Source organism: Rhinatrema bivittatum, chromosome 5, assembly GCF_901001135.1.
Source record: "Rhinatrema bivittatum chromosome 5, aRhiBiv1.1, whole genome shotgun sequence".
Taxonomy (NCBI): domain Eukaryota; kingdom Metazoa; phylum Chordata; class Amphibia; order Gymnophiona; family Rhinatrematidae; genus Rhinatrema; species Rhinatrema bivittatum.
Genome location: NC_042619.1, coordinates 134231413 through 134251581, shown reverse-complemented (window position 1 = coordinate 134251581; position 20169 = coordinate 134231413). Strand labels below are relative to the sequence as shown.

The window sequence follows — 20169 nt, the reverse complement described above, 5'->3', positions numbered from 1 at the left end:
CCATAGGGATCATACTTTGCCATTTAAATATCCAACGGAGTTCTTGCTTTAGAAATCTCCTATTCCTATCCCCGCCTCTTCGGTTTATCCTGATCTTCTCAACAACACAGTGTAACTCATTAAATTTATGATTGTGTTCCATACAATGTAAAATTAGAGGTGCTTCGGTTCTTGCATTCTTCAAACAGCTTTTGTGTTCTGCAAGACTTATCCTGAGGGGTCTAGTGGTTTTACCTACATATACACAATCACAAGGGCATTTCAAGACATAAACAACATGATCTGAATTGCAGTTGGTAAACTCCTTCAAAACATATTTTTTAGAATCTTGAGGATGTACAAAAATGTTTTCTTGAATCATATTAGGGCAAAAAGCGCATTGTCCACAACAGAAATGACCAAGGACTCTTATCTCCCATTAATGTTTGAATGGTATCACATTTTTCCTCTGGTAAATAAGATGGACTCACAATCTCTTTAATGTTTTTAGAACGTACATAGGATGTATGTATCCTTGAATCTTTGAAGCATGGAATTAATTGTAAAATATTGAAATGAGATCTTAATATTTTGACTAGACCCGGAGTTAAAGTTGTCACAAAGTTTAAATTGTTGGTGTCATTACACCCAGATCTTGTTTTCATCAATAACTGTTCTCTGTTTGCATAGCGTGCCCTTATATAGCATTTCTTCAACTATTTATAGAGATAGCCACGTTCCAACCAATCAATACATTTACGTTATGAATGTGCTTTGAATTCATTCAAGTTAGTACAGTTCCTTCGGACCCTTAATTGTGAATAAGGCAAACTCTTTCAAGTGGATGGGATGAAAGCTGTTAAAATTCAAGAGTATTGCGATCGGTGGGTTTTGTATACAAGGTTGTTTCCAGGTTTCCTAGGGCAGATTTATACACACTTACATCTAAAAATGCAATTTCAGAAACATTGTACGACATGGAGAATTTTATTTCATCTTCACATGAGTTAAGCCAAATTACAAACTTATTTAATTCTGCCACAGTGCCAGACCATAAAACAAATACATCGTCGATGTATCTCTTCCAGAGGGCAATGTATGTAAGAAATAGAAATTTGTATAACCAATTTTTTTCAAATCTTTCCATGTACAAGTTTGCCAATGATGGCGCCATGGTGGTTCCTGAAATTTGTTGAAAGAATCTAGTTTCAAAGATACATTTTTTTGTCAAAGCTAACCTCAAGAGGTGCATGATAAAACTGGTCGTCATGTCATGTGGACGTATTCTTTGACTCAAAATAGTTTTAATGGTATTCATGAGAGGCCCCTGAGGTATTGAAGTATATAATGATTTGACATCAAGAGTGACTAAAAGATATTATCCCAGGACAAGCAGGATGCTAGTCCTCACATATGGGTGACGTCACTGACGGAGCCCTATTGTGGGAAAAAACTTCTGTCAGTTTCTAGAAACATTTGACTGGCACTGTGAGGCCACTGAGCATGCCATGATATTCTCTGCCACAGGGGTCTCACTCTAGTCTTCGTTTTTCCACGCTGTTACAAGCACCACGGTTATCGGAGCCCTCTGAGACTTACTCTCAATTTCTGACTGAAAAAGTCATTATTTGAAAATCTCTCTCTCACGGGATCTCACTCTTTTCTCTTCTTCACCGGCTGGTGAGGTATTTCAGCGTTTTATATTTTAATAATGCTAATTCCAATTTTCTCTCAGTCATCGACGGCCGTCGATGTCACCATGGCGTCGGGTTTCAAAAAATGCCTGACCTGTAATTGCACCATGTTGATCACAGACCCACATCTAGAATGCCTCGTCTGTTTAGGTGAAAAACACGACATTTCCTCCTGTCAGGAAATGACACCAAAAGGAAGAAAATTACGGCAGGAAAAAATAGAACAACATTTTCACCTGCAATTGATTCCTTCACCATCGACTTCATCAAAATCATCACCGGCAAGAGCTCATCAGAAGTCCATTTCAAGAAGGAGCTCTGTCTTCTCTCACTCACACAATTATGATACTCCATTCCATGGGCTTTCTCATCAATTATCAGAAGTCCCATCTCACACCGTCTCATATACTGCAATTCATAGGAGCAGAACTGAACACCATCCTTGCAAAGGCCTTTCTACCCGAGGATCGAGCAGAAACACTGTCCTTATTGGCAAACTCGATTCACTCAAGGAATCAAGCAACATCTCATCAGTTTCTAACTTTACTAGGCCATATGGTCTCCACAGTTCATGTCACTCCTATGGTGAGACTAGCCATGAGGGTAACTCAATGGACTTTAAGATCACAATGGATCCAAGCCATTCAACCACTGTCCTCTCCAATCCAAGTAACCCACCAGCTACGTTCATCTCTACTTTGGTGGGCAAACAAGGACAATTTGCGCAAGGGCCTACCCTTCCAACAACCAGTCCCACAGATAACAATAACTACTGATGCATCCACCTTGGGTTGGGGAGCTCACATAGACAATCTCCAAATACAGGGTACTTAGACAAAACTCGAAGCTACTTATCAGATAAATTTCCTGGAACTTCGAGCTATACGTTATGCGCTGCATGCATTCAAGGACTGCCTTTCACACAAGACTGTTCTGATCCAAACGGACACACAGTAGCCATGTGGTGCATCAACAAACAAGGAGGCACGGGCTCGTATCTCCTCTGTCAAGAAGCTGCACAGATTTGGGGCTGGGCCCTGAACCACTCAATGTTCCTCCGGGCCACTTATCTGGCAGGCATTCACAACGTAGTGGCGGATCAACTCGGTCATAAGTTTCCCGGATCGCCCCGGAGCCCTTTTTAAATATTGGGGTTACATTTGCTATCCTCCAGTCTTCAGGTACAATGGATGATTTTAATGATAGGTTACAAATTTTTACTAATAGGTCTGAAATTTCATTTTTTAGTTCCTTCAGAACTCTGGGGTGTATACCATCCGGTCCAGGTGATTTACTACTCTTCAGTTTGTCAATCAGGCCTACCACATCTTCTAGGTTCACCGTGATTTGATTCAGTCCATCTGAATCATTACCCATGAAAACCTTCTCCATTACGGGTACCTCCCCAACATCCTCTTCAGTAAACACCGAAGCAAAGAAATCATTTAATCTTTCCGCGATGGCCTTATCTTCTCTAAGTGCCCCTTTAACCCCTCGATCATCTAACGGTCCAACTGACTCCCTCACAGGCTTTCTGCTTCGGATATATTTAAAAAAGTTTTTACTGTGAGTTTTTGCCTCTACAGCCAACTTCTTTTCAAATTCTCTCTTAGCCTGTCTTATCAATGTCTTACATTTAACTTGCCAATGTTTATGCTTTATCCTATTTTCTTCTGTTGGATCCTTCTTCCAATTTTTGAATGAAGATCTTTTGGCTAAAATAGCTTCTTTCACCTCCCCTTTTAACCATGCCGGTAATCGTTTTGCCTTCCGTCAGTGACGTCACCCATATATGAGGACTACATCCTGCTATCCTGGGATAACACCTATTACAAGGTAAGCAATTTTGCTATCACTGCAGTCATCTTCCACTCTATTTAGTATGTTTAAAAAATGCGTAGCATCTTTGATATGAGAATCCATTTCAAAAATGTGATTCTTTAAAAAGGTGTCCACATACATAGACAATTTCCCAAGGATCGAGCCCTTGGCTGATATGATAGGTCTTCCAGGGGGGTCCCTCATATTCTTATGGATCTTAGGCAGCGTATATACAATCGGTATGCTGGGATGCTTTACATTCAAAAATTTGTGTTCTCTATTGGATAAAAATCCAGATTCCAAAGCTTGATCCGTCACATGTTTAATTTCCTGTTGTATTGATTTAGTTGGATCTGATTTCAGCAAAATGTATACAGATTTGTCTTCCAATTGATTCTTTAACTCATCGACATATTTATCCCTGTCTTGTATGACTATGGACCCACCCTTATCAGCATGTCTAATTACTATGGACAAATTTTTCTTTAGATTGTACATTGCTTTCCTTTCATCCGCATTTAAGTTGTTATGAAAAATACCCTTTTTGAAATGATGTTGTTCATAAAGGTCTACATCTGATATATACCGCACTTTAAGCATGCCTGTTACCATAATCTTTAACCAAACATTGTATATAGTGTATATGCCTTTTTCCTCAGTTATGTTTCACTCTGCATTTAACGTCATGCACTTTTCTTTAGTTTCAATAATATATATCTATCTCTAAACATGCCTTATTACCTAATTTTTATCCAAACATTGTATATAGTACCCAATATATATATATACTTATATCAACAGTTATGTTCACTCTGCATATAAAGTTATTCTCCTTGCTCTGTTTGCCATGTAACAAATTGTTCAATGTATTTTCTCTATCATTATTATATGTTCTATGTTACCGGTATATAAAAACACTTAAATAAATCTTTCAAAACCAGTTTTCCCATATGTCTCCATGATAGGATCCATGGGACCTGGTGGAATCCATTTTGATTTGTCAAATACTCTTGAAGATTGTGTGTAATCAAATGGTTGTTTGAAGAAATGTAATTTGAGAGAGAGTGAACGCATACATTTTTCAAGGTCCACACGAAATTGAAAGAGGTCATGCCTAAAATGGGGTACAAAAGGTAAACCCTTAGATAGTAAACATACTTCATGTTCATTTAATTGATATTTGGAAAGATTGACTACTGATTCCAAGTCTGCTGTCACATTAATGATCTTGTTGGAATCTGCTGATCTTGATGTATGTTATAATCCCCCCGCTAGTTCCTCCAATTGTATCTTCCTCTCCCCCTTCTCTTTGATTTTTGACCTTGATCCAAAAAATGTGTTCTCCACTTGTGATCTACTATCAAACTGAGATTTGTTAACCGATTGAGGTCTATTATCAGTATCTTCTCTCTCTGATGAAGAATCTGAGGACATATTGAAAGTCACGTGTTTGGACTCTTGAGTGGTACTTTTGGTCCAAGGATAAATTGACCCATTCGCATAGTCTTTCTCATTCCGACTAAATTTGTTGATCTTATATTTTCTTAAATCATTTTTAAATCAATCAATAGATTTTTCAAGTTCTTCAAAATTCAAACTAAAAAGATGTCACAGTGTTTTTCTTTAAATCATTCATTTGAACTTCTGTCCTCTTATCTCTTGAATAAGTTTCCTTGAAGATTTAATGATCAGAATCATTAAATCGAGGGAACATTTGTTCAGAATAGAAATCCATTTAATGATAGTCATTATCCTCAGTAAAGAATTTAGGTGCTTTCATGACTCTTAGACCTCTCATTATTCTTTCAGTTTTACAGTATTTTCCTAATGTGCCACTATGCAATTCTGCTCGAACTAGCCTCTTATGCAGAGATAATAAATCTGACCATTGTTGTGAGGAATGTCTAGAGTTGTCATTATGTAAAGATGCCACATCTTGTAAGACAGAACTGACATGTTCAGAACCGTAACTAAAAGCACTGCACCAAGTGTTTGACATACCTGATATCATCAGAAAAATCCAAAACAAGGCAGGTAAATGTGAAGGACCCAAAATTCAATTCATGCATGAAAAGCTTCACATATGTATCATTATGCAATTTATGCAAATGAAACTACAAAAGATGTTAATATAACGAGTGGAAAGACCTCAGAGCTTCAATACCTGTTCTGACTAGAATATTATGGTATTTTAAGAGGTATTTCAACTGTCGGTCTTAAGCAACCACCGACCACCTGACTCAATTTAATTCCAAAATAATTTTTTGTTTCCTTTTTTTTTTTTTTTTTGTTAAAAATCTGTTCAAGGGCATGCTATACAAACAGAACAGTTATTGATGAAAACAAGATCTGGGTCTAATGACACCAACAATTTAAACTTTGTGACTGAACTTTAACTCTGGGTCTAATCAAAATATTAAGATCTCATTTCAGTATTTTACAATTAGTTCCATGCTTCAAAGATTCAAGGATACATACATTCTATGTACATTCTAAAAACATTAAAGAGATTGTGAGTCCATCTTATTTACCGGAGAAAAAATGATACCATTCAAACATTGATATGAGATAGAGTCCTTGGTCATTTTTGTTGTGGACAATGTGCTTTTTTGTCCTAAGATGATTCAAGAAAAAATTTTTGTAAATCCTCAAGATTCTAAAAAATATTTTTTGAAGGAGTTTACCAACTGCAATTCAGATCATATTGTTTGTCCTCTTTGTATTTCATTGTGTCCTTCACAACAACAGTTCCTCCTTTATCAGCTGGTTTAATCGTTATCTCTCTATTCATAATTAAGGTGCACAGAGCTATGTATTTCTGTGTAGTCATGTTGTAATAGGTTTTTCTTGACTGGTGTTCCATTATATCTAAACTAGCCGTTAAGCCCGTTAAAACGGGCGAGATTCCATCGTTCAGACCGGCACGGTTAGAGCCGCTCTGTTCTCCACAACTTCCCTTTTCCTTCCATCCCCTCCCACCTCCTTCACAACCCCTTCCCTCTCCCAGCCCTCCTCCACTCCCTTTTTCTGTACTCCACAACTTTACCCTCCCCACTTACTCACATCCTCTTCCTTCCCCTCCCACCTCCTCCACAACCCCTTCCCTCTCCCAGCCCTCCTCCACCACTCTTTTTTTCTCTTCTCCAGAACTTTTACCCTTCCCACTTGTTCAGTCATATCCTCTTCCCTTTTCCTTCCTCTCTCACCTTCCCTTTCCTTCCCCTTCTCCCCTCTCCCTCAGCCCTCCTCCACTCCCTTTTCTGTACTCCACAACTTTACCCTCCCCACTTACTCACATCCTCTTCCTTCCCCTCCCACCTCCTCCACAACTCCTTCCCTCTCCCAGCCCTCCTCCACTCTTTTTTCTCTTCTCCAGAACTTCTTACCCTTCCCACTTGTTCAGTCATATCCTCTTCCCTTTTCCTTCCCCACTCACCTTCCCCTTCTCCCCTCTCCCTCAGCCCTCCTCCACTCCCTCTTTTTCTCTACTCCACTTTACCCTTCCCACTTACTCACATCCTCTTCCTTCCATCCCTTCTCATCTTCCCTCTCCCTCCCACCTCCCCAACCCATTCCCTCTCCCTCAGCCCTCCTCCACTCCCTCTTCTTCTCTCTGGCCCGCCTGACACTTAACCGCCGCCGCCGCTGCTCCTCCATTGGAGGTCTCCGGGGGGGTCTCTCTCTTTCGCGCGGGGAGAAGCGGCGGCACAGACACAGAAATGGGAGGTCTCCGGGGATCTCTCTCTCTCTCGCGCGCCGCTCCACCGGGCTCGGTGATGAGGAGCGCGCGAGAGACTCCCGGCGACCTCCCATTTCTGTATCTGTGCCGCTGCGGCTTCTTCTCCCCGCGCGAGAGAGAGACACCCCCCCGGAGACCTTCTGTGCTGCCGCCGCTGCTCCTCCTCGCCGTAGAGCAGTAGAGCTGCTCTCTACTGCGCATTTGCGGCACGTCGGTCCAAGCCCATTTATATGGTAGATCTTGTAAAAACAAATCTCAGGTTTCTAAATGAAGGTCAAGGGGACCAGAGGTAAGCCAACGCGATTTCGATCTTACCACAGACATATCACAAAAGTGTAGATTATATTGTGTCGCTCAGTTAATCCAATGTCTAATTTAATGCATTTACATTTTTTTTTTTTTTAAAAAGACCATGGAATGTGAAAAATATACAAGGCACTGTAGCTTTTGAATATTGTATTAGCCACCTGAATACTTGAGGAATGGGTTAGGTGTATTTAGACTAGTTATAGGGGTACCACTTATGCTTTATACACAAGTGAACGTGCCTTTCAAGACAGCTAGCATATCTTAGCTCACTCTGCTGAGTGCAGAAATTCAAGGCTGAAAATCACAAGACATGAAATCACAGATTTGGAGAATTTTTGTAAATGAGTATGTATTCCTTCCATTACTTAAATGTCTACTATATTGGCTCATAATTGCATTTTATTTAAATGCATAGTCTTTTAAGATCTACTGAATAGGATTTTCGTGATTTAATATATTTATTATCAAAGTGGGATATAGGCCACCCAAGGGATGCTCAGTTGTTTTTGAAGGAGGAACCCAGATTATCAACAGGTGGTGGACACAGGAGACCATGGTTGCACGTGATCTCTCAAAAGCCACTTTTTAGATTTTGTATCTCATTTTTAACTTTTATCACTTTTTTAGTTTTATTAACTTGATTGTAAATTGCAGTATGTCATTCACATGATTTGAAAATCTGATGGTAGAAAATTGCTTGTTTTGTACAAGTTCTGGGAACCTTATCTTGACTACTAGTCAAAGCAATAAGTTTATTTAGAATTTTAATTTTTTGAGTGTTCAAATCTCTGAAATGTTTTTTCATGTCAGATTTATTATAGATTGTCACAGAAGAAATTGTCTGAATTAAGGCAAAATCATTTAAATTCACTTTTTCATTTTCTTTCTTACAGAAATGTTATGAACAAAAACAGTACAAAAATGGACTTAAGTTTTGCAAGATGATCCTTTCCAATCCTAAATTTGCAGAACATGGAGGTAAGAATACAGTTCAAAAGCCCTATTTGCATTTGTTTAATCCAGAGTTCAATTCAGCAATTTAAAGATGTAAATCAGGCTCTTGTTTTACTTTTTTGACAGATGTATGTAATTAATCTGAATAGATATTAGAATTTTAAGTGGATTTATTTTTCATCTGGAAAACAAATGCACAATAAGTGCAATTGAAGGAAGCAATATGGATAAAGTATGTCTATGCAAAATACTTGTATTGAAAAGTAGGGGGATTGAATGACTTGTGTTGGGATCCTTCAAAACAATGTAAAATCTCAAGCGGAGGTATACTTGACCCATCATATTAGAACCTTTCATGGGTGATAGGGATATTTTGCCCACTGTTTTTTAAAGTTTGAATGTGTGCTTTTAGTTTAATTTACTCTAATTGTAGAATATTTTAATAGGAATCCAGTATATGATTCTTCTGAATCAGCGTTTGCAGTTACTGCCTCCATTATCTCAGAAGTAGTAATCATGGAGGAGCATGATCCTGGTGGTTCTTGGTGCTGCACTTCTGCAGCCCTTGCCTTTAGCTGTGGTATCAAAGGCTAAATACTCGATATGATCAATAATCACAAAAGATGCAGTTGTTTGCTTTGAACTATGTATTAACCAGGCCCAACCCTGCTTCGCTTCCAAGATGAGACAAGATCAGCACATTCAGGGCAGCATGGCCATAGCAGACCTTTTTTTTAACTATTTATTGTTCTAAATCCATTGAACCATTGTTTGGCACAAGGTGACTTAGTTGCTGTTGTGCCAATACAGTCTAAACTTAATAGGGATTTCCACAGAAAATATTTTTGTTTGATTTGTTCCCTGTTTAAGTGAAAATTTCCCCTATTTTTCTGAAATACTTTTTTTCCCCATGGATAAGCAGCATGAATAGGCCATGCTGCCTGGGTACATCCTCCGTGCTGCTAGGTGGCGGAGTTCTCAAAGATCACCAAAGTCTTTTAGTGAGGTGTTCCTTCTTTTATCTTCCCGCGTTTCTCTGAGTCTCCTCAGTCCGTTTTTTTCCGTGCGACTAACTGCACACTGAGCTCTCCTCTGTGAGAAGAAAGTGTTTTTGACAGGAAAAAGAAGAAAAAAACAGCAGCATACCACAGGAAAAGTCAAACAGACTTAAGATGCCTCGTCCACCAGGCTTTAAGTTCTGTGCGTGTGGTAAAATAATGTCTGTCACAGATGGGCACGAATGCTGCTACATCTGCTTGGGTCCCAACCACGATCAGGCAAATTGCAGGGACTGCAGACGCATATCCCCAAGAGGCACAGTGGCAGAGAGCTGCCCGCATAGCTCAGCTTAGATGACCACCATCAGGCTCTTATGCCCCCTCTGAAGTTTCTGCCAGATCTTCTCCAGGACCACATTGAAAACCAAAGGCCCCCTCCCATTGTAGGGCCACTTCTGAGGACCCCCCCCCCCCCCCGGTCCATCACTTTCGGTGCTGAAATGAGCCCGATCGTGATCGACGCATGGCACGAGAGATGTGCTGCGGCCGCACACTGTGTCGAAGGCGTCTGCATCGAAACAATGCACTTAAAAAGCATCGACGCACCGATGCGCAGAAGAAATCCCGTCTTAAGTCTGGTTCCATCAACGCACTGCTGACTCCTCCGCAGCCCTCTTCAACGCAACCCGACGCAGTGCTTTTCACACCGATACTACTGACGCAGCCTACTGCCAAACCTAAGAAACACTCGACTGGATATAAAAGCCAAGGGAACCTTCTCCACTACTCATTGTGGATTCAGATGATGGTCCATCTCCTCCAGGAATCTCCAGAAGTTCCTCAGCCTCTTCAGAGATTTTTTCAGGTTTCTCCATGGCCTCACACTGCCGCAGGGGATCCAGTCTTCAGGATCCCCTCTACAAGAAGATCAAACGTCCACCAATTGACATCGCTCAACCCAGGAGGGCCAGATAGTGATATTCTCCTGGCAGCACTACCTCCAATAGGCTTCCCGACGCAACCGAGGCCGCCCCCTACATTGGGCTTGGCCTCTCAAGCCATATCTCAGATCTCAATGATTTTGACACATTTTCTGACATCTGTGGAACATCATCAACCATCACCTGACAAGCCCTCTGAGGCTGCATTGTCACCTGGGAGATCACCTACTCCGGGCCCTTTGCCCAGGGATCAACCCCGGAAACCCTTACCTTCAGTGGAAGACTCTCCCCACTCATCTTCCTCGCCGGGTTCTTCGACAGGTTATCCATCGGATTCAGCGGAAATCCCACCAGAACCGGTATCCCCACCCCCTGGAGGATCTATCTTATTCACAGTTTTTGGAGAAAGTGGGCCACCGCCTAGACATGGAGACCAAGAAAATCCCGGATCCTAGGCAAGAAATGCTGGGAATTCTTAAAATCTTTGACAGACCAGTTTGAACCTACAGCACTACCGTCAGACTCGGTGCTAGACTCTATAATGAAGAAGGTGTGGGAGTCCCCCTTCTCGGCCATGCCAACCTCAAGGAAAACTGACCTTAAATATCTGATGTGGGACTCGCCTTTTTATTCGACTGTCCAGCTTCCCCATGCGTCTGTCGTGGTCGAATCGGCAATGCAGAGGGCAAAAAAATCGAGGCTTCATTTGAACAACCTCCCCCCCCCCCCCCCCCCCCCCCCCCGAGAGAGATGGCAAATACCTCGGCGATTTCGGAAAGAAGACATTCCAGTCAGTTATGTTAAATGCCAAAATACAGAACCACCAGTTCTATGTCACACAATATTTGTTTGAATGTCTTCAATCCCTAAAACCCCTATTACAGGGAAGGGTCTTCAGAAGCTTGCCTCCCTCAAGATTTCCACATTATGGAAGAGGGGCTTTGGCACCTCCTTCGTTCAGTCTACAAAGGTTTTGAGACATCGGCGAAGACTACCGCTAGTGCCATAGTGGCGAGATGACTTGCATGGCTAAGGGCAAGTGCCATCAGCGATGATGTGCACGAGAAACTGGCAAAACTCCTCTGCCACCCAGACAATCTTTTCGGTGACAGGCTCACGGAGACTGTGGCGAAACTTAAAGAATAGAAAGTGGCGGTCTTGTCTTTGACCTCCCTGTCTTGAAGGTCCATCGTCTCGACGCCATATCACCTCGTACCGGAAGTCCAGTTACCCTCTACACATGTATAGGCCATACTCATCTTACCGGCCTCCACCCTACCAGCCAGGCCGCCAGCAACCTTTCCAACAACACGGGCCACGCCAACGCCCTCGTGCACCTTGCCAACCGGCGGATCTTCATCCTCCTAAAAACCAGCAAGGTTTTTAGGACTGTCGTTACCACCGCTACTGGCACCGACTGTAGGGGGCAGGCTGTCCCATTTTCTCTCAGCCTGGAACAGCATAACATCCGACCTTTGGGTCCTAACCATAATAAAGGAGGGTTATTCTCTCAATTTTTTATCTCTCCCAACCCTGCCGCATCTAGTTCCCCAAACAATCATACTGCACATCGGGGACCTCTTCTTCAAGAAATCAACCAGCTACTCCAACAACAGTGCATACGAGAGTTGACTCCATTGCAACTTCAACAGGGATACTATTCGCAATACTTCCTCATTCCCAAGAAATCCAGGAGGCTTTGGCCAATCCTGGACTTATGCTCTCAACAAATACCTGCAAAGGGAAAAATTCAAAATGACTTCCCTCAAATCCATCCTTCCTTTCCTTTGACCCAGAGATTGGATGTGTTCACTGGATTTAAAGGATGCATATACCCATATACCAATGCATCTCAAGTCCTGGCGCTACCTCTGTTTCCAGGCGAATGAGTGACACTTCCAGTACAAAGTGCTTCCATTCGGCCTCTCCTCTGCCCTCAGAGTCTTCACAAAATGTCTAGCAGTAGCGGTGGCAACACCTTCGTCAACAGGGGGTTTGGATATTTCCTTACCTGGATGACAGGCTACTGGTAGCCCCCAACCAGTCTACCGTGCGAGACAATTTACTTCGTACAATATTTTGCCTAGACAATCTAGGCCTTCTGATAAACTACGAGAAATCAAATTTGCAATCTACTCGAACCTTGCAATTCATCGGAGCCCACATCGACACCATTCAGGACAAAGCCTTTCTGCCACAGCCTCGAGCGCTTGCTCTGGCCACACTGGCTAGTTGCCTCTTAGAGTACATCAGCTCCAGCCCGCCAAATTCTCACCATTCTAGGACACACATGGCAGCGTCCTAAGTCATCACGCATACGTGACTACATATGTGTTGTTTACAATGGGGCCTGAAGACTCAATGGACTCTGTTCCTCAGTCCACTGTCCACTCCTGTCGCTCTGACAGCCAAACATAGAAACATAGAAACATAGAAATGACGGCAGAAGAAGACCGAATGGCCCATCCAGTCTGCCCAGCAAGCCTCACACATTTTTTCTCTCATTCTTATCTGTTACTCTTAGCTCCTTGTTCTATTCCCCTTCCACCCCCACCATTAATGTAGAGAGCAGTGATGGAGCTGCATGCAAGTGAAATATCTAGCTTGATTAGTTAGGGGTAGTAGGGGCAGTAACCGCCGCGATAAGCAAGCTACACCCATGCTTATTTGTTTTACCTAGACTATGTTGTACAGCTCTTGTTGGTTTTTTTTTTTTTTTTTCTTCTCCCCTGCTGTAGAAGCAGAGAGCCATGCTGGATATGCATTGAAAGTGAAGTATCAGGCACATTTGGTTGGGGTAGTAACCGCCGTAACAAGCCAGCTACTCCTCGCTTTGTGATTGCGAATCCTTTTTTTTTCTTCACCCCTGTCGTTGAAGCTATGCAGGATCATGAAGATAGACCTACAATGGTGGCTAACACCACAGGCACTGACGATGGACTCACCTCTACGATCCCCTCGACATCAGACAGTGCTCACCACAGATGTCTCCCCCATGGGTTGGGGAGCCGATTTCACCAGCCTACAGACTCAAGGGTTATGGTCTCAATGAGAACGGGGCTAACACACAAACCTCCTGGCACTTCGGGCCATCCGCAATGCCCTTCGAAACTTCGAGCAGGCCCTCTGAGACCATGGTGGTCATGATCCACACAGACAACCAGGTTGCAGTGTTTTACATAAAGAAGGAGGGTCAGGTTCCTGGAGCCTTTGCAGAGAAACTGTCGAGATCCTGGAATGGGCACATAAAGGGGAATCTCCCTGCAAGCCACATACTTACCCAGAATCAGCAACTCCAGAGCAGACAAACTAAGCAGAATATTTCACCCACACGAATGGGAATTACATCAGGATGTAGCCAATCAAATTTTCTCCACTTGGGGTCTTCCCCAGATCGACCTCTTCGCAACAGAACGCAACAAGAAGGTCAAACAGTTTTGCTCGGTGTACCCTAGTCCCCACCGGCTAGCACAGGACGCATTCTTCATAAACTGGTTGCAAGGTCTGCTTTATGCGTTCCCTCCAATACCACTTATCTCTCGCACAGACCAAGAGGTGCATCGAAGACAACTTGGATTTGATTCTTATCGCCCCAGCATGGGCATGACAACTGTGGTACAGCTACTTAGTTCAACTATCGACACGCAAACCGATCCCCCCTGGGCAACAGCCCTCAACTACTTACCCAAGAAGGAGGATCGCTGCTTCACCCACTTCATTCATCGCTGAATCTCACTGCGTGGAGGTTGAAAGGCTCATATTCCAAAGCCTAAACATTTCTCCTCAACTTCAAGATATTCTTGTCTCCTCCAGAAAACCATCAACTAGACTCAGTTACCAACAAACAATGGTCACGTTACTCTTCATGATGTTTGGCTGAGGGAACAGATCCACTCACCTGTCCACCAGAACGCCTCCTGAATTATCTTCATCTACTCTGCAGGGAGGACCTCGCCACTGCCTCGCTTCGAGTGCATCTCAGTGCATAGTAGCTTACCACACTTCTCTCAACGGGGACCCTATCTCTTGTCATTCCCTCGTATCCAGGTTCATGAAAGGTGTCATACTTCTAAGGCCCCCAACTCGAAAAACTGTCAGTATCCATGGGATAGCAAATAGTGTTGGAACAACTCATGCTACCACCCTTTGAACCATTGGACACTTGTCATCCCAGGTTACCTTTCCTGAAGGTGCTCTTCTAGTCGCACCTCACCTCTGCAAGGCGCATCAGTGAGCTACAAGCCTTAGTTCACTACCCACCTTACCTTGAGCTTTACCATGACAAAGTTACGCTGCGTACGCATCCTAACTTCCTACCAAAGGTGGTTTTTGCTTTCCACATCAACCAGACCATCGGCCCTCCTGACTTTCCCCCCAAAACCTCATGCAAACGAGAGCGAGCGAAGACTCCACTCATTACACTGTAAGCAAGTGCTAGCCTACTATAAAAGCGCACTCATTCTGCCAACAGAGCCTCGCAGTTCTTTCTTTCCTTCAACCCGAATCCACCAGGACACCCCGTATCCAAGAGAACACTATTGTCCTGGATCTCGAACTGCATTCAGTTCTGCTACCAGAAAGCGTTCAGAGACCCTATCTGCCACATCCAAGGCGCATCAGGTCCGTGCGATGGCTGCTTCAATTGCTCACCTCCACGAAGTGCCTCTCCTGGACATTTGTAAGGCAGCCACATGGGCATCTCTGCACACGTTCACATCCCACTACTGTTTGGGTAAACAGGCTGCGGAAGATTCACACATGGGGACGGACTATTCTCAGAAAGGGCACCTCTGCAGCACAGAACTGTTCGCCTATATTCTACTGTATTGAGCCCTTTACCTCACTACGTCATGGACACATTATTTAAGAAATGCGCTCAGTACTTCAGCTGAGGACTCCCAGACAGCATGGCTAATTCATGCTGCTTATCTACGGGAAAAGAGCAAGCTTGCTTACCGTAAACTGTGTTTTCCGTAGATAGATGAATTAGCCATGCTGACCCACCCACCTTCCCAGACGTTCGGCATTGCACTCTCGCTCACCTTTGACAGCGGACTGAGGAGACTTAGGGAAACGGGGGGAAAATACAAGAGGAAAGCCTCACTAAAAGTCTGGGTGATCTTTGGAGAGCTCCGCCATGTAGTGGCGACGGAGGAGGAGGTTGTACCCAGCCAGCATGACTAATTCATCTGCTTATCTGCGGAAAACACTTTTTATGGTAAGCAAACTTTGCTCTTTTTTCCTCTGTGTTTTGGAAAGTTCATTGACATATAATATTGAATCTTCTACTTCTAGGTTGTATTTATCTGCATAAAATCAAATTTTATATAAATAAAAATGTGCACAAACTCCCTAAAGCAAACCACCATGAATATATATCCCTACAAACTACTACTAAGCAAAATAGATTCAGTGAGTCCACACTAAAAAACCAAAATGGACATTTAAAAAAATCAGGAAAAACAAAATGGTTTTCCTCCATTGACCAAACAGGGCTGAATTAGCCATGATACTTTGGGCAACATCTGACGCTGTTGAGGTGACCCATCTCTTCTAGCTCATAGAGATTTTTCTCCACTGAGCATACATGGGAGTTCCTGTGAGCGTGCTGCCTCATGAACCCCTCAGTCTTTTTTTTTTTTTTGGTTAGACCTTCCACATAGTGGGAGCATTGAGAGTAGAAGATCACTTTGCTGGTGGCTGAAGAGAATTGGTAAGTACTGCTTGGGGAAAGTTTAGTACTTAAAACTTTTGGAGATAAGCAAACTTATTGGGGTATATTCTTTAGTGTGTTTGTGTTAAATAGCTAGCCAGAAGGTAGGCAGAAACCAGGAGTTTGTGGTGTTTCTTTCCCTCCCACCCACCCCCAGCTCATCCTTCAATCTATAGGCAGGAGAGATACTTTCACATTAAAAAATAAAATAAAAATCAGCCTTTTAACTTAAACTCAGGATTACCCCAGGCCTTATCAAGAGTTTAATCATCCCTTTGTAGGTCTCTACAAGATAAAGAATGAATATGCTAATAAATTTAGAGGAGTCTTAATTGTAGGCATTCCTACTTCCCATAGCAACCTAAACGTAATTAGGAAACTAAACAAATTAAGATGAAGGCAGCAGTCCAGCAGCAAGAGGGGGGCTTTCCAGTGTTTTGCATCGTGTCACAAAGTATGATTTTTTTTTTTATCCGCTGGTGAGAAGTTGTTTGTGTGCCCCAGTGCAAAGAGCTTCTGTCTCTCAGAGAATGAGTCTGATCTCTGGAGGCTAGAGTGGCAGACCTGGAGGAGTTGAGGCTGACAGAGAAATATAGATGAAACCTTCAGGGACATAGTAGCTAAGTCCCAACTCCAGTCTGTCAGCCTTGATACTGCCTTGGAGGAGGAAGGTCTCCTGGTTGAAGATCCTGGTTGAGTATCATTTCCTGGTACATCAGGAAATGATACTCTAGCAAGGACCTGCTCTCCAAGTGATGCATTGACTTCTCGCACCTAGAATATCCCCAGGGCTACTGCCCAGGAGAGAAGGGTTAGGTTGGCTTTCAAAACTGGTGATTCGATTATTAGGAATGTAGATAGCTGGGTGAGTGTGAGGATCGCCTGGTAACATATCTACCTGTGAGAAGGTGGCGGACCTCATGCGTCACCTAGATAGGATTTTAGGCAGTGCTGGGGGGGAGCCAGCTGTCATGGTACATGTGGGCACAAACGACATAAGAAAATGTGGGAGATAGGTTCTGGAAGCCAAATTTAGGCTCTTAAGTAGAAAACTGAAATCCAGAATCTTCCAGGATAGCATGCTCTGACGTGCTCCCTATGCCACGTGCAGGTCCCCAGAGGCAGGCAGATCTCTGGAGGATGAGACAGTGGTGCAAGGAAGAGGGATTCAGTTTTACAATGAACTGGGGGAACCTTTTGAGGAAGGGGAGTCTTTTCTGAAGGGATGGGCTCCACTTAACCAGGGTGGAACCAGGCTGCTGGCACTAAACTTTTAAAAAGGAGATAAAACTGCTTTTAAACTAAACAAAGGGGAAAGCTGAAAGTCAACAGCGCATGTTCGGTGGGAGGTATCTTCGAAGGATACTAAAGTAGATTAGAGTTACTTGTGCGTACAAGTAAATAATCACCTGAGCTAAAATATTCCAAATTTATCCCCGTCAGCTTAAGCAGAATGTAAATACAAACGAAAAAACACACTTTGAAATGTTTGTATACTAATGCCAGAAGCCTAAGAAGCAAGATGGGACAGTAGAGTGTATAGCAGTGAATGATGACATAGACTTAATTGGCATTTCAGACACATGGTGGAAGGAGGATAACCAGTGGGATAGTGCTATACCAGGGTACAAATTATATTGCAATGATATTGAGGAGCAACTTGGTGGTGGGGTGGTCTGGGATGGCATAGAGTCCAACAGAATAAAGATCCTGCAAGAGACTAAATGCACAATCACATTTTTATGGGTAGAAATCCCATTCGTGTTGGGGAAGAGTATACTACTGTCCACCTGGCCAGAATGATGAGATGGACAGTGAAATGCTAAGAGAAATTAGGAAAGCTAACCAAATTAGAGATTTCAATTACTTCAGTATTGCCTGGGTAAGGGTAGCATTCAGGACATGCTAGAGAGAGAAAGTTCCTGGATAACATAAGAAATTGCCATACTGGAATACATCTGAACTACGCTTCTAAGATAGTTTTTAACAACGTCCATTCCTTTTGCGCACACAATCTTTGTAGCTGCACCTTTGGGTTTTTTTTGGCACTATTATACATGTAGTACCCAGTTCTTTATTGAACACATACATATGTGCCTTTTTGTAAACCGTTGTGATGGTATATAACTTAACGACGGTATATAAAAGATTTTAAATAAATAAACTATATTATTTGTACCGTGTAATTATGTAATTTTGAATTATATGTATAAATTATGTATTTGTAAAACTTTGATTTTATTGTAAACCACCAGGATTGTATTACAGATTGGCGGTATATAAATAAATTAACATTAACATTTAACAAAGTTTTCCTTTTGAAAGTTTAGTGCTGGAGCTGTGGATTTATTTACTGGCCCCCTTCCAATCAATTCAGATTTGATCATGTTATGATTGCTGTTGCCAAGTGATATTTTACATGAACAAACAAGGGGCATCGGGTTGTGGACATTCTGCTTAGAATGTCAGAGTGGGCTTGCAGCCACAGAGCCTTCCTACATGCAGCCTGCTTTCTTGGTATTTCCAACATGTTGGTGGATTGCCTCAGCAGAGTTTTTGTTCCCACAGGTGTTTTCTAGACCAAAGAGTATTAGACAGTTGTTCTATATTTGGGGTCATTTGTCCTGTTTACATCAGAGGTCAACAGGAAAGTCAAAAAATTTTCTCTAGTCTTCAAAGCAACTAGAGATCTGCTCTGGATGCTTTTTCGCATGTGGGATGCAGATCTGCTGTATGCCTTTCCTCCACTCCTATTGGTAGCTAGAATAGTACAGAAGGCAGTCAAACACCTTATTCTCCTAGGACAAGCAGGATGGTAGTCCTCACAGATGGGTGACCTCAGATGTAGCCCGGCACGGAAAGCTTAGGAACGAGTTTTCTAGAAACTTTGACTGGTACATGGAGCATGTCACTATCCATGCGTCCACGCGTGGTCCCCCTTCAGTCTTGTCCGCGAGCTATCGTCACCGGTCACAGTCTTCGCATGGCACCAAGCTCGGGTTGGCACCGGAACCTGCTGTGATGCCACTGAAGCGACCCTGTGGAGAGGAGGCATCTATCTCCATTGAACCCGGGAGTCCCAGGTGTTCCCCACCGATATTGGCTCCGGGCACCGATCTCTCTCGGGGCTCTGAGGGAGATTTGGTGACGCCTCCCCCTCCTCCGTGTCCATTCTGTCCTTGGCGGAATTCCAAGAGGAGTTGGATCGGTGGTGCAGTTGGCGGTGCTCAGAGCCCTTCAGGGCATCGAGATGTTGGTCCTACCGGTCCTTCCACTGGCGCTGGAGCCTGCACCCTTGATGCTGGCACCGCTGCTGGAGTGCAGCAATGTCCTTCTAGGCGTCCTCCCCACGCAGCCACTACCGGTGCCGGGGATCCATTGATGCCACCATTGCATCCTCTGTCCGGGGCAATTGCCATTGTGAGTTCCTCTGAGGAGGAGGAGGGCCCAGCATGTCCTGTGGCACCGCCAAGGCCTTGGTTCACGACAGCATTCCCCAGACCGGTTCCGGGTCCGTTGAGTGCCCTCAGTGCCCAAACAGAAGGGCCTGTGTGTTGGCCCTCCACTGGTGTCTACAGTTGATATCCGTAAAGAAGGTACTCTGTGGGGGACGATACTTTAGAGTCTTTGGCTGATGACTCCAGGGATCTTCCTCAGACCAGTTTCCCTCCAGAGGAGTGGCGCTGGTCCCCACCTGGGGACCTTAACCCTTTGAGGTTTTTGTACGGACCTTAGCAGAAACCATTCTGTTCCAGTTTCTGACAGAAGAGGATGCCAGGTATAAGATGCTGGAGGTTCTCCAGTTCATTGATGTCCCTAAGAAGTGGTAGCTGTTCCCATACATGACATCTTCAAGGAGCTACTCCTTAGAATTTGGGAACACCCCATTTCCATGCCTCTGGTGAATAGGAAGGCAGATGCGGTCTACCTGGTGCAGCAGGCCTTGGGGTTTGAGAGGCGTCAACGTCCACATCAGTCTGTTGTGGTAAAGTCTGTGCTCAAGATGGCCAAATGTTTCCGT

The 20169-nt window shown here is 43.4% G+C and overlaps 1 protein-coding gene across 1 annotated transcript in view; it reads left to right on the top strand.

Moving 5' to 3' along the window:
• Window positions 1-20169, top strand: part of NAA16 (N(alpha)-acetyltransferase 16, NatA auxiliary subunit) — a 468335-nt gene that overhangs the window by 56394 nt on the left and 391772 nt on the right. The window contains 1 exon segment of the mRNA XM_029602955.1: window positions 8436-8520. Coding sequence (XP_029458815.1) covers window positions 8436-8520 — 85 coding nt within the window.